Genomic DNA, 14,818 nt, shown 5'->3' with positions numbered 1-14,818 from the left:
CCTGAATTCATCGCTGTGAACAAGAATTGCTCTAAGAAGTACCTGCCTGAGAGTGTGCAGGATATCTGTGCCCCTAACCTGGACACTTTAGATGCCTAAAAGTAATTGGGAAGGTTGCCTCTATATTTAGTTCTGGTGGTTTATAGGAAAGTGGCTTCATGTTCTAGTTTTTGGGTTTTTCATTCCTTCTCTAATCTTGGCCAAATGGGAGAGGGCATGATGGAAAGTAGGGCAGGGGAAGAAAAACAAGGTGTTCTGTAGAATCTAGCATCGGACGTTTATTTGAGGCAGGAGGAGACGATGCTGATGAAGGCTACATCTTCATTTGATGTAAAGTGGCAGAGATTCATAGAGGTTTACTCTTGAAAATATTTAGGAAGGTGATTTACAGTAAGACTTTATCTACTTTAGTAGTTCATCTCTGGCAGACGCCATCCAGTGCTCTAGAAGGTGTTAAATCTGTTGTGAAAATTGCTAACTGAGCCACTGAATGTGGGAATATTGGGATTTCTGCCAAACAAATGGTTTCCTAATCTCGTGGGGTAGCTGTACATTAAATTGCACTGCAAAAGATTCGTGTTTGTTGAGTGAAACACCATAATTTCTAATAGTTGTTTCTCTGTGAAGCTCAAGTTTGTTGTATGTCATTGCCTTCATGCATATTAGTTGGGGTTTTTATTGGCCTAAGTGATTCCTGGAGCTGATAGTATTCTTGAATATGTTTTCCAATATCTATTTGGGACGATAAGCATGAGACATACAGAGTAGTATTTATTTAAATGCCAATACCCTGGCACAGATTCAAATGGCTCTATAGGCAAAAGGGTATCAGGATAAGGTTTTTGAATGCAAGTGTTTAGGTTACCTCTTGAGCAGATACTGCTTAATAATGAATCCCATGACGCTGACTTGGGAAATGAGGTTTTATTTTAAAAAGGGAAGAAAAAACCTTTTCTTGATGCCAGTCACAATCTTCATTTCATGACTTGTGAATTGTCCTTTAGCTGATTATCCTTATTTTTGCAGGACAAGAACGAGAAATCATAGCAGATGATCTACCTCATCCGTTTGGATTAACCCAATACAGTGACTACATCTACTGGACAGACTGGAATCTTCACAGTATAGAAAGAGCAGACAAGACCAGTGGGAAGAACAGGACACTTATTCAGGGCCATCTGGATTTTGTGATGGATATATTGGTCTTCCATTCTTCACGTCAGGATGGCTTGAATGATTGTGTGCAAAATAATGGCCATTGTGGTCACTTGTGCCTTGCCATACCAAATGGATTTAGGTGTGGCTGTGCTGCTCATTATACCTTGGATCCCAACAGCAGGAACTGTAGTTGTAAGCCTTTTTGTTTGCTACTATATTCAGTGCTTGCGGCTCCCAGGTGCTTGTAATCCCTTTCAGTATAGAAAGGGAAGGGATATCACAAGTCCATTTCAAAGGTTTGAAATACGAGGACAGATTATGGAGTTTTATACCTATTATTGTGACATGAATTAGGTCTGAAGATTTGTATTTCAAATCTTAGAAACAACAGCACTGTCAAGTCTGGTCTTTCTTGTTTTACTAGAAGTGCTTTCCAGGTGATTCAACTCTGTGACTGAAGCTTTCCCAGTCCTTACCTAAGTGTGTAGGTGGGTGGAAGAGAAATTCTAAACAAAAAATGTCTTTGTCTCTTAAGTGTTTAATAAAGTCAGCAAAAATAACATCCAATAAAACAGCCTCCTAAGTAGTCTGTGCAACATGCACATGCACTTGAAATTCATATGTTTGTTTTCCCCCTGTGTGTGATATTATGAGCCTGCCAGTTCACTGTTTGTCCAATAAGAATTTAAGTTCCTAGGAATAATAGCAGATGAATAGAAAATGGACTGTTGACATAAAAAAAAAGCCAACAAAGCTTTGGGCATCCTGGCACAGTAGCATATAAGGAAATTTTAGCTGGATGAAAGAATGGGTTTATGAAAGGCAGGTCCTGCTTGACTAACCTCATCTCCTTTTATGACAAGATGACCTGCTTAGTGGATGAGGGAAAGGCTGTGGATGTTGTTTACCTGGACTTTAGTAAAGACTTTGACACCATCTCCCACAGCATTCTCCTGGAGAAACAGGCTGCTAATGTTTGGATAGGTGTACTCTTCACTGGGTAAAAAACTGGCTGGACGAGCCCAGAGGGTGGTGGTGAATGGGGTGAAATCCAGTTGGCAGCGGGTCACAAGTGGTGTTCCCCAGGGCTCAGTATTGGGGCCAGTTCTGTTTAATATCGTTAACAGTGATCTGGATGAGGGGATCGAGTGCACCCTCAGTAAGTTTGCAGATGACACCACGTTGGGAGGGAGGGTTGATCTGGTGGAGGGTAGGGAGGCTCTACAGAGGGATCTGGACAGGTTGGATCGATGGGCCGAGGCCAATTGTATGAGGTTCAACAAGGCCAAGAGCCCTCACTACAGGAAAGACATGGAGGTGTTGGAGCGTGTCCAGAGAAGGGCAACGGAGCTGGTGAGGGGCCTGGAGCACAAGTCTTATGAGGAGCAGCTGAGGGAACTGGGGTTGTTTAGCCTGGAGAAAAGGAGGCTGAGGGGAGACCTTATCACTCTCTACAACTACCTGAAAGGAGGTTGTAGTGAGGTGGGTGTCAGTCTCTTCTGTCAGGTGGATGGTGATAGGACAAGAGGAGATATTGCACCAAGGGGAGGTTTAGATGGGATATTAGGAAAAATTTCTTTACTGAAAGGGTTATCAAGCATTGGAACAGGCTGCCCAGGGAAGTGCTTGAGTCACCATCCCTGGAGGTATTTAAAAGACGAGTAGATGTGGTGCTTAGGGACATGGTTTAGTGGTGGACTTGGCAGTGTTAGGTTTGTGGTTGGACTCAATGATCTTGAAGGTCTTTTCCAACTTAAATATTTCTATGATAATATAGGAAAACCTGTGACTCTGTTTTGCCCACTCTCACTGGTGTTACTCAAAGTCCACATGGGGAACGTTGTTATTTTATAATATGAAAAGGAAATACTTTCTGGGTGCGGGTGTCAAAGAAACATTTTCAACTTCATAGCAAAAATCTCCAATTATGAATTACCTTAGTTTTCATTGTGAATATAATTGTCTCTCTGGGATTTTGTTCTAAATATTCTTTGTCTTCTGTGTGGGTGTATTTTTGACTGTGTGAATTGCATTTTCTTATGCATTCTGTTTTGGCTTGTTTCAGCCCCTGCCAGCTTCCTGTTGTTTAGCCAGAAATCTGCAATCAGCCGGATGATACCAGATGATCAGCAAAGTCCAGATATCATCCTGCCTATGCATGGTCTAAGGAATGTCAAGGCTATTGATTATGATCCCTTAGATAAATTGATCTACTGGGTGGATGGACGTCAGAATATTATAAAAAGAGCCAAAGATGATGGCACTCAGGCAAGTTTACATAGTGTATGTAGTTTTGTGTCGGTCTTTTTGTGTGCTTTGTACTTTATGCTTGACTTTCCCCTTCCATCCTCTGCACCAAAGAATCATCAGTTTAAACTTTACTTTTGCCAGCACTTATTCATGTATATTCTATTTATGTGTGAAAATTACTGAAGGCTTTTAGGATCGTGATTTTAATTTATACACAAATAAGTGTAATAAAATATAGTACATCATGTGTATCTGAAACTATAAGCCTTGAATTGCAATCTTTAGTTAAGGACAGGCACTAAAGTAGGGCAGACTCACTATGCTCAGGACAGGTAAATTGTATTCAAAAATCAATATTGTGCATGCCAATTGTGTGATAATATTGGCATCATTGTAAAGCTCTCTCAAAACGAAAACTCTCAGCTATCCAAGCTGTAGTTAAACCCTGAGTGAATGTAGAGTTGATTGCTGTGCCAGATAGGGACAGGCTTATCTACATGCTTAATTGTTTTACTGAGTTGGGGACAGTATTCTTTTGCGCTAGTTATTCACACAACAGTGGAAATAAGTGTACTGTTCTTCCAGGCAGTGTTATGTGTTAACGTAGCTTAACTCCCAGGTCAAGATAACAGATTATTTAAAAACTGTGGTTTGAGTAAGAATATAAAATGAAATGGAGAACAGGCAAATTATATTTTCCTAGTTCTTGGGCAGTCATATCTAAACAATATGACATGATATCAGTAGAAATGGACTGGTCTCTTCATGCATCTAGGAACTCAGAGGTTTTGTTTCCTTTAAAGGAAGAGATGGCAATTTTATTTTTTGGCCATTTCTTTTAAAACTGGGACGAGATATGTTGGGATGAACAGCTAGCTGGGTTGTGGATGAATTTTGAAGAAGTTTTTCTCTTGCTTTTTGGGATTATGCTAGGTGCTAATTGTTGTAGTCTAGCTTCTCTTTGGTACTTGCTAGGTGCAAATTGCAGTGGAGATTCATGTGCTCTGTGTTTTCCTCTGCCTTGGTCACACAGCTTTGAAGATGCAGATCCACTGCAAATTTTGACTTTCCAATTTTCACTAACTATATTTACTTATTTTTGCTAAATTGTGCTGTTTGCAGGTGATGCATATGAATTTCATACCTGGGTAGTGTTACCTTTGATATCAGGAAAAGAATGATTTCTTTTTATTTCTAGGCACACTGTCAAGACAAAATAGGGATAAAGCTTTACATAAAAAGAAAAAAAAAGCCTGTATATCACTATGCAGAACCTGAAGGCTTAAAACCAAATTGTGGAAGTATAACTTGTGAAAGTAATGCTGTGTTAGGTAAATCATTTGACTTAAGCTGAGCACAGAATGGTGTCTTCAGCTTTCTTGACCTATACAAACTTTTTCTGGTACTGTTTTTGTGTTTGAATTGGGAGTGCCGCATTAGAACACTTAAGGAAGCCATGGCTTTCCCCTCACCATTATCATGTCACCAAAAGCAGTCACCTTTGAAGACTAGTTGGATGTTGGGAGTCCTGCCAGCAGTATTACTATCCCAGTGGCACTGGGATTGGCTGTACACTAGTGGAGCCTGTGTAACTTAAACAAACAATAGAAAGATTATTTTCCTTTAGGGATTTTTTAATATGCTCTAGTGCTCTTCACAGAAATAAAGTATGGAAATCTATGTTAGTATTCAGCATAGAGTTAAAAAGTGTAGTAAATAGCATGTTAGTTAGATTGGGAGAGGTTGAGGGTAATGATTCCAGGAACTTGGCAGTAATGTCAAGTTTTCTAAGGTCCATCATAAAGACATGAGGGTGAAAGCAAGGTAATGTTGTTAGTATGGATGTGAGGCAGAGCTGTAGCCATGTGAGCAAACAGAACGAAGTTTCATTAAAAAATTTTAGTTTTTGAGAGAAGCCAGAACTTAAAGAAAATCAATATCTACTACACTGCAAATAATAAAGTAAGGAGACTTTGCAAAGAGATAGAGATACAGCTAACTGTATAACGGTGCAGGTCTGGCCAGAAGGCTGCCTTGTTACTTGCGTGGTTTCATTCAAGGTTGTTCCGTGCATGAACATTCACTATTGTTTTCTTCCATCTCCTGCTAATTAATTCTACTTGTAGGAGGCCCCACAACTGCTTTCTGGGGAGTTTTGCATAATCTTACAGATTTTGTCCAGATGTTTTTCCTCTAAACCACAGTTTGAATAAAATCTTTTCTTGTTAAGCTTTATCGCATGTCTTGTATTTGTTGTTTCCTTGTGGATGGTTTTAGGTTTTTCTGGACTGTCAGGTAGGTAAACCATGTTTTCTGTGCAACCAGTGTTCTTCAATCAATAATCAGAATAATTACTGGAAATTGTTCCCCATATGTTGTCTTGCAGCCTTTCACTGTCATGAGTACTCCAAACCAAAGCCAGAACCCAGAGAAGCAGCCACATGACCTCAGCATTGATATATACAGCCATACCTTGTACTGGACCTGTGAGGCCACAAATTCAGTCAATGTCCACAGGCTGAACGGCGAGTCAATTGGGATGGTGCTGCGAGGGGATCACGACAAGCCCAGAGCCATTGTAGTGAACGCAGAGCGAGGGTGAGATTCCTTTCTGTACCTTGTACAGAGCTCTCTTGGGATGCATGTTAGCTGTCCGTGTGAATCTTGTGTTGCATCTGTATATTTTAAAAAGGAGAATTTTTGTGTGTTTAATTGTTCAGGATGTAGGTGACTGCTTGTCCAATACTGGCTTTTAAAGATATCCAGCTTTCTTTTCCTGTTCTCTCCTTTGCTGCCTCCTCTGGTGTGAACGACTTAGAGGTTCACACAGCCATGTGGTTGGTTATAGTGAGGAACTAACCCAGGTGGGGAAGGCAAAGCAAAGCCACCTCGTCCTGTTCGCTGCATGAGTGCACAGCCCCACTACCTAATATGAAAAACAGGAGAGTTTACACTGTGTTTATATCAGCTGGGGACCTGGCTCATAAATGTTTGGTCATCATAAAAACAAATGTTTCTGGAAAAAAAAAAAAGAGATCGCTCATATCATACAACTATTCCTGCTAATGTAATAGTATAAAGTTAAAGAAACAAACAAACCAACCCCTTATGTTCTATACATTTTTAAGCTAGTTCTGCTTTGATGTGTATCTCAAAAACTTCTGAAATTAATTAAAACAGGTAGAATATACTAGAGTGATTTCCCACAGAAAGAAAATACGTTGTTTTGCTGCAAAGCAGTTTTGGTTAGATTCAGCAGACCCCATCTCCACTTCAGGTAGTTAGTAGCTTCATTCTTAGAGGCCAAAGATGGTCCTTTACTTTTTAATAAGATAGATGCTTAAATCCCAATTTAGTACTAAATGGCTTACCATGTGCTTGGCAGATGTTGAATGACAATATTTCGTAACTGTGTGGATACAGTAGTACCCAGAGACTCTATTCACAGCATTTATAGGATTGGTATTTTACACAGTACTCATGTACTCTGCATAGTTCAAAAGCTGGTGTGGGGAGAGGGGGATTAGAGGAAAGATTCTAATCTTATTGGGACTAAGTCACTTGGACATAGTTTGTATTTATAAAAGCTTATCTGCTTTCTCCATTAAAATTGGAGTTTGGGTTTGTTGATCTCTCAAACTCTCAACTATTCTAGTCAGGTTGTCAAATTATTTAGGTGGATATAAAGAATTCATGGAACTAAGACACCAGGAATATGCCATCCTCAGTTGTTCTTCCTTCTGTGATCTTTGTTCCTCTCAAGTTTGGTAGGAACTTCTACTTGCTGAGAAGGAAGGCAACCCAGAAGGAGAGGAGGTGACAGTTAATGTTTTTTGTCAGAAAGAGCTGCTGGGCTTTGATTCACAGATGGGGACAGCTTTACTCAAGGAAGGTTGCAGAAAGTCTGTGCTAGTCTCTTACAAGGCCCCACCTCCACTGCAGGAACAGTGCTGCCAGTGCAGTGGTGCTGAGAGCTGAGGCATTTTATGGCCTGGTGTATTAAGGACAAATGCTATTAATTTCAGGCTATCTCACTATGCCAGTTAGCAAATGTTTGGGGTTCTGCAGCTGACAGATCTGGATCTTTGCAGCTGAGAGCAACAGTCACCGCAGTCATCCCTATGTAAAACATTCCCACTCACAACGTAAAACCTGTGTGCAAGGGTGAGTTGCCCCTCTTTTGAAGCTCTCAGTTAAGCAGCTGGTGTCTTTGTTCTCAGGTACATGTACTTCACCAACATGCAAGACCGAGCTCCCAAGATTGAGCGTGCAGCCCTTGATGGCACAGAGAGAGAAGTGCTTTTTACAACGGGGTTGATCCGACCAGTAGCACTGGTGATTGACAACAAACTTGGAAAGCTTTTCTGGGTGGATGCAGATCTGAAGCGCATCGAAAGCTGTGACTTGTCAGGTATGTGGCATACAGTTAAACATTTGGAGTGGAATGTGTGTATGTATAGGACATCATTCCCTCTTTGATGGTGACCCCAGTAACTTCTATCTCCACTGTTGCCAGTTCTGTGTAGGCAGTCACAGATAACAATTGCTGGTGGGCTCCCATCTTTGATGTGATTAGAATAAACACATCTGTAACGATTGCCACCCTCCAAGAGAGCCATTTGACTTTTGATGTGTTCTGAAAGCAACTCTTGCAAGATCAGATTTAAATAGGTGTTGCCAGTTATGGAACCCCTAAATCACCTCCACTGTGCCCTTTTTTTTTTTCATTAATGGTTTGAAAAGTTTGCATAACTCTTCAATTTTTCTTTCTCTGGAGTTTACAGCTTAGTAAAACAAGGTAGCTTGAAAAACAAACAGAAGGAAGGGGAATGGCTTTCTTCTAACATGGTTGATAAGGCAGCTCATCTGTTGCTCTGTGTTACAAAACAGTGCAGAGTTGCAGTTTTCCCATATTAGTAAAATAAAGCATTACTCCATGTCCATAGCAATAGCACCACATGGATCTTAGAGAGCACTGTTCATCGTTGACTTTTAAAAGCACTTGATAGTGCTGAGTAAGTGGAGAAACAGGCTCGCTCATCTGGTGAGCAGTATAGCACAGACAATCCAATGGCCCTACTTTCTGACTCATGATTCATTCTCTCATTATTATTCGTGTATCAAGAAATTAAACTCCTAAAGGAAGTGCAGAGAGAAGTGAACTAGTGTGAGGGAGTAAAAGCTGGACTGTTCTAGTGATTGGCATCTGCCATAAAAGGCTGATTGTCCAATTTTTGGTGGCTCTGCTCTTCTTGCCATGTAGTCACATCCTTTCCTTGTGTTGTAGTGAGGCAATGAACTAAAACAGGAGAAAATTGTTCACTTTTTTACAAGGACAGTTCACTTTTGAGCACCTAAACCTGACTCAAGGTCAGACTCAGGTCTCTTCTGCCAGAGAAGGGATAAAAACATGAAGCTGGAGCTGGGAAGGTAAAGCAGACCATGTCTTTCATCAGTTATCAAGCTGGATAGGGGGATTTTGTCAAACTGCCTGTGTAGACACAAAATGTCCAATCGAGGATAGGCGTCAGAGAGCCTACAAAAATTTGTAGGACAAAAGAAGATAGGAGGGAGACAAGACTTGACCTATGAAACAACCCATGTTTGAGAAGAAAAGGTAGACAGAGTGGGACACATAACAAGATGCGTCAGAGATACTGAGAGGGTTTTGTCTAGTGATGAAAAGAAAAGTGCTGTAGGAGGAAATCCAGAAGTAAAATGACAAGATGGAAAAGCTTCATATCATGCAAGTATTGTGGCTGAAATGGTACCCACAAACGCAAGGGAGAGAAAAGAGGGACCAAAGAAGATTATGTGAAAATCATATGGTTTAGGAGAGGGGGAACGTGCCAGGGAGAAGTTAATGAATTGATAAGGGAGGACAGGATCAATAACTAGTGCTGCTGCTGATAAAAAGGTGGTACCCATGTAATAGGAAGCCGTATTATTTAATGAAGCTGTAGCACACAGTGGACCTAGCTATGCCTAGGTCTTCTACTTATATGTACATAAGCATCCTTTTTTCCCCTTTGATTTAGGATGCATGCAAGGTTGAGTCACAGCTAGCAGATGGGGGCGGGCAGGGGGCATGTGCTTTTTCCTTGTCATGTCACAGGTTGGAAGATGGACTGTGTCCTTGCATAGTACAGCATAAAATGCAGAGTCTGTTTATTATTGTTTCAGATCTAAGTCTTGAATGAATAAGACCTGACAATAGGACTTAGGTAAACTCATATATGAATAAATCAGCAGCTAGGCCATCACATGCTGGTAGTTGTATCCTGTGACTGCAGCTTCCTTTGTACGCATTCTTCCTTTTCGTGACATTAAAACTCCATGTAAGCATGTTTGCATACTGGTTATGTATTTTAATCCAATTCTTTGGATGTTTTTACAAGGAGAACTAAGCTTTCTCTGGTTAATATTGAACCAAAGCTTTTAGTGCACATTTATTTGATAGGGTCACAGGTAAAGAATCAAACCCTATAGGTAAGATAAAAGCAGGGGAAAGCTACAGGATTAAAATAAAACTATGTTTATTAACTAGAGGATATGTATCATGTAGCCAGAAAACTATGGTTCTGTTGCATCCAGCTGAGCTCACTGTAATTTGATTCACTGAGCTCTTGATTTTTTAAATGAGTTAACAGCATATTTTTATTTTAAAATATTTGGCAGTCTTGCATCACAACTTCAGAAGAAATTTGACAGCCAAAGTTATGTTGGCTTGAATTAGTTCCTCTAAAAAGTATTTTCTGAGCAAAACACTTCAAAATGGGCATATATTAGCAAAAGGATTTTAGCATAAACTGAGGCTGCTGAATAAATTGGACCAAAATTGTGTATAGCATCCTTCATGCCAATTAGACTGGTCTAGACGACCTTATTCCTTCGTAGGCTTGGGGAGATGACATGGTTATGGAGGTTTCTGAAGCTTGCACTACACCCTGATTAACAGTATCCTACTAAGTCATGGAATAATCTCAGATGTCCAGTGCTTATCTTTCAGAGAAGGATGAAAGAACTGTAAACCTAACAGTTTTCTTTCAAGGTTCTTGAATTTTTCAGTTGGAGTTGTTGATGATTTTTAGACATTCATAAACCATTTGCAAATGACTTGTCTGCCACACCAGTCAATTAAAAAGTAGTGTTTTATATTATTGTTGAAGTGACTGGAAAAACTATAAAATTGGTGCAGTGAAAACATGCTTTGTTTTCAATTAGACTTTAAATAGAGGAATTGTGTGTCCTTCCAGCTTAATGTTCTTTACATTTAACTATTGATTTCCATCTTGAAAAGACTACACATCTGTTTCATTCTGGGAATCAAAGTATTAAATTACTATGGAAATTCAACACTTCTTTAATTGCAACATGTTTTCTCTTCTTTTTTCTAACCATATCTGTTGAAAATATCCTTTTATTTATTCAGATTGAGTTTTTCATTTTGATCATTCTTCTAAACAACAATTTAATGGTATCATCCGGTGCTATAGGTGCCCTTTGCCTCTCCTTTTAAAATTATTCATTAATAATTTGGACTGTCATTTACTCAAGACGAAATCAAACATAATTATAGTATAGATTAATCACCTTATCCGCTGCTATCTCCAGCAGCTTCCCAAATCAGCAATGTTCAGCTTTTTGTAGGTGAGGGAGAAAAAAGATGATGCTTGATGTACACCCCCAAAACCCATTAAATGTAGTCTGGTTTAGGCCTGGATTTCGAAGGCTGGTCAAACAAGGTAGGATTCTAGCAGGACTGCTAGCTTGCGAGTGTCACCTGACACCTCATGTATTCATGATTTCAGGATGCCTTCAGGATTTCCTTCAGGAAACCAGCTTGCCTTTTATTTCTAAATGGATGAGCAATTTAGCACTTAAAAAATCAAGAAGGCATGGTATCTTGAATACAGCTGAAAATTGTGCTTTTGGGTCAAAATGTGAGGCTTAGTCTGGCAAAAGGACAGTCATCTTTGAAAATCCAATGTCACTGAAGTTCATAGGAACTAAGGGTGCTTTGCAGGTTGCAGGGCAAATGAATAAAGCGCCCTGTGCTTTGTTAACCAAGGACCTTCTTCTTTCAAAATCTCTTCTAGTATTTCTAAATTTTAAGACCTGTTTAGGAGAAGACAAAGAACATCTCAGGAACTGCACTGCTAGAGAGTAGTACTAAGGGTCAGGTTTAGTGCCTGCTTATTTAAATTAGCGCAGGTGCATCTATTCTGTTCTTTTACTCTTTACAAGAGTAAAATCCAGTGGTACCTTGGAAGTGTAGACAATAATAGACACATCAGATTACAACCAGGACTGTACTGTCACATACAGTTCATGCATGTTTCTTCTGAAAATGGAATGAAACAAAGATGTCTTCCTCATTGGTTTGGAAACAAAAGAAATTCAGGGCTAAAGAACTAAAACCCCAATTGCAAGTCCAAGAATTTCTGATCTCTCTACAACTAAATTTGATTTGAATGCGTGCTGTATGTCACAACAGTCAAGCAGGAGTCATTGCAGGTGGTAATTTTATGTGCAAAACTAATAGAATCTGTAATTGAAATAAATGTTACATTCTTATGCTTGGCTGAGCTCTACATAATTTATGTAGCAAATTAGTTGAATCCAGTGCTCATAGCATTTTTATAATGTATCCAGATTTTATAATCTCATTTTGTGTAGATATTCAAAACTAATTTTTTAAATGCAAGCAGACGTAAGGTCTTTATTCCAAAATGAAATATGAGAGCAGAAGCACTACGTTACAATTTTGTTTTGATTCCTCATTTTTAAAATAAAATATAATCAGTATACATAGGCATATGCGGCCTGAAAATGGTTTCTGTGAATTAATAGAATAATTTGGAATATCTTGTTCACCCTAAATAAGCATAATAAAAGCAACAATTAAATGCTGCTAAGTGTAGGACAGCACACAGTAGAAGACTGCAAGCAATTAAAGTTAAAAGCAGTCATAAATGCATTTTTACTTAACCTGATTTTTACCTATTGGCTGAGAGCAGATTTTTACATGTTTCTGTAGAGCAGAAAACCTGAGCATTTCACAGTGTTCCTGTTAAGAGCATACTGAGTTACTTAGAGTTTGGGTTTTCTGGTCAGTTACTGAAGAAAAAAGAGAAGGTGAAGAAAGAAGTGTGGCTGTTAGAATAGAGCTTTTCTTTCATGGTCATATCTCTGTGGTTGTGATACAGCATATGTCAGGGTTTGTGTACTTGCCTCTTGCTTTGCATGATGAATGTGTTTTACTTGAGTAATGGCAGTGAAGCTAATTGGTTGTATTTCACTCTTACTTGTAGATTCCAACAAAGTATACTGCTTGGTGTGTGAATGTATTGTAAAAATTTTGGCCCAGGAGCTGAGTCTGTATCAGTGACACAGGCTTTTAGGGACTGCACACAGTTACACGTAATAGAACTTGTCAACATGAGGCTGATTGTGGCTGGCTGACCAGCCAGTGTATGCAAGGATGAGTGATGTTTCATATTGTATCTGTTTGCCCTCATGACATAGCAACTGGTTGCATTTACCTGAGATGAGGCTGAACAAGCAGAGCCTTGGTCTGCATGGACAAATGAAGCCAATGACTGTACAGCTAACTATTTTCAGGGTTTGGTTTGGTTTTGGTTGTGTGTTTTTTTAAGAAATGAGTTGAAAGTCAACTGGTGTAAATAAAACTAGTCTTTGTTGATTTCAGGTGCTAACCGTGTGACCCTGGAGGACTCCAACATCCTTCAGCCGATGGGACTCACTGTGCTGGGGAATCACTTGTATTGGATTGATCGTCAGCAGCAGATGATTGAAAGAGTGGAGAAAATGAATGGGTACAAAAGGACTAGAATTCAAGGCCGAATTGCTCACCTGACAGGCATTCATGCTGTGGAAGAGCTTGATATGGAGGAATTTTGTGAGTTTTTTTCAATATCTGATATCTGTCACTCTTGGTCACTGTCTCTCAAAGTCCTCATCCAGCTGAATATTGTAATAACATTGCCCAGTGGGCTTCAAGTAAGCCATGGAGTGCTTTCAACTTGGCCAGTCGGGATTCTAGAAGAGGAAGAGAAACAAGTTCCTCGTTCTTGTCCAGAGGAGTATTTCTGTACAGCCAGAATATGTGATTTCATGGCACTTAGTTATCTGCTTTGCACACAGTCACATGATACTGAATTCACTCTAAAAGCTACTTATAATTATGGTTGTTAATTTTTTGAGTACAACCAAGTAATAAGACTTGGAAAAACCTTTAAAAGGAAAGAAAAGGATTGTACTTGCCTTTTCTCCAGGGGTTTCAGACCCCTGTGTAAAGCATGACTGGTTTGACTCAGCACATCGATGATGTAAAAGCCTCGAGGGAGGGAGGGAGAATGGGCAGGAAGCTCCTACAATGAATTATTGTGGATGTGGAAATTCTCTCCCATCAGAGGTGGAGCCATTTTAGGTGCTCCCTTCTGAAAGGGCTCATGCATGCAGGACTTTCTTTTTCTGGACTGGTGGCCCAAGTTCCTGTGGTCTGAGGGAGAGTGCAGAAACCTCTTAAAGTAGTCAGTCCTCAAAGTGACAACCTACAGCTCCTGCTTAACAGGAATATAAAAGAGAATATAAGAGCACAAACAAGATGTGGGAAACAGCTAATCACAGTGGCCTCTTTAAACTTTGTTGCCTGTGATGAGCTGTCTTTTATAGGGAGGGTACATTTCTGTATAATGCTTTAATTTTCAGAAGAAATTATTCCATTTTGCAACCCTCTGTGCCACTTACATTAGTTTCTGTGATAGCTGGAAGTATTTTCAAACTTGCCTATGTGGGTAAGCTGTTACAAATAAGGGAGCGTAAGTATTTAAAATGTAGTAGGTTCTATGTGCTAATCCTCATCCAGATGTTTGTTTTTTTCTTTCACAACAGCCAGTTTTTCTTCTGTGCCATTTCTCATATTTTTAGTATATTTCAAACATAATACTAAATAATGGAAAAAGAATTTTTTAATTCTCAGCACTGTTAAAAAAAAAGATTACTTTATATCCCATGTGTTTTTTAAAAATGTTTATTTTTTATGGTAAGAGTACTGTTCTAAGTCACACTGAAAGGAATCACCTTTTGCAGCAGAAAACTATCCTACGTAGGTGACTTCTGATAAAACAGGCGAGTAAAAACATATATGCACATGTGAATGCCCACACAAGTATACATGCATGCACTTTTTCTGCTAGCAACCCATGCCTCAAACAGTAGTGTCTCCAACACTGTATTAAATTAATGAATTTGTTAAAGCTGAAAGCAGGTCGCTGAGAAGCCTGGACAGATACTGTTTCTTCCCTGTGGAAATTCTTCGTCCTTCCTAGTAGTAAAGAATGCACTGATCAGCAGGATCACAAATAACCCAGGCTATAGCCCCATA

General features: G+C 39.5%; 1 protein-coding gene across 3 annotated transcripts in view; it reads left to right on the top strand.

Annotated features, from left to right (window-relative positions):
* LRP5 (low density lipoprotein receptor-related protein 5) overlaps positions 1 to 14,818 on the top strand; it is a 163,910-nt gene that overhangs the window by 131,996 nt on the left and 17,096 nt on the right. For all 3 annotated transcript variants that reach the window (XM_010562534.1, XM_010562537.1, XM_010562535.1), the window contains 5 exons: positions 1,027 to 1,350; positions 3,224 to 3,426; positions 5,795 to 6,006; positions 7,629 to 7,819; positions 13,121 to 13,330. In XM_010562534.1, coding sequence (XP_010560836.1) covers positions 1,027 to 1,350; positions 3,224 to 3,426; positions 5,795 to 6,006; positions 7,629 to 7,819; positions 13,121 to 13,330 — 1,140 coding nt within the window. The remainder of the gene's footprint in view (positions 1 to 1,026; positions 1,351 to 3,223; positions 3,427 to 5,794; positions 6,007 to 7,628; positions 7,820 to 13,120; positions 13,331 to 14,818) is intronic.

The sequence above is a fragment of the Haliaeetus leucocephalus genome, unplaced genomic scaffold (genome assembly GCF_000737465.1).
Source record: "Haliaeetus leucocephalus isolate CR32 unplaced genomic scaffold, Haliaeetus_leucocephalus-4.0 Scaffold161, whole genome shotgun sequence".
NCBI lineage: Eukaryota > Metazoa > Chordata > Aves > Accipitriformes > Accipitridae > Haliaeetus > Haliaeetus leucocephalus.
The sequence above is the reverse complement of the archived record's forward strand: the minus strand, read 5'-3'. Positions and strand labels throughout refer to the sequence as shown.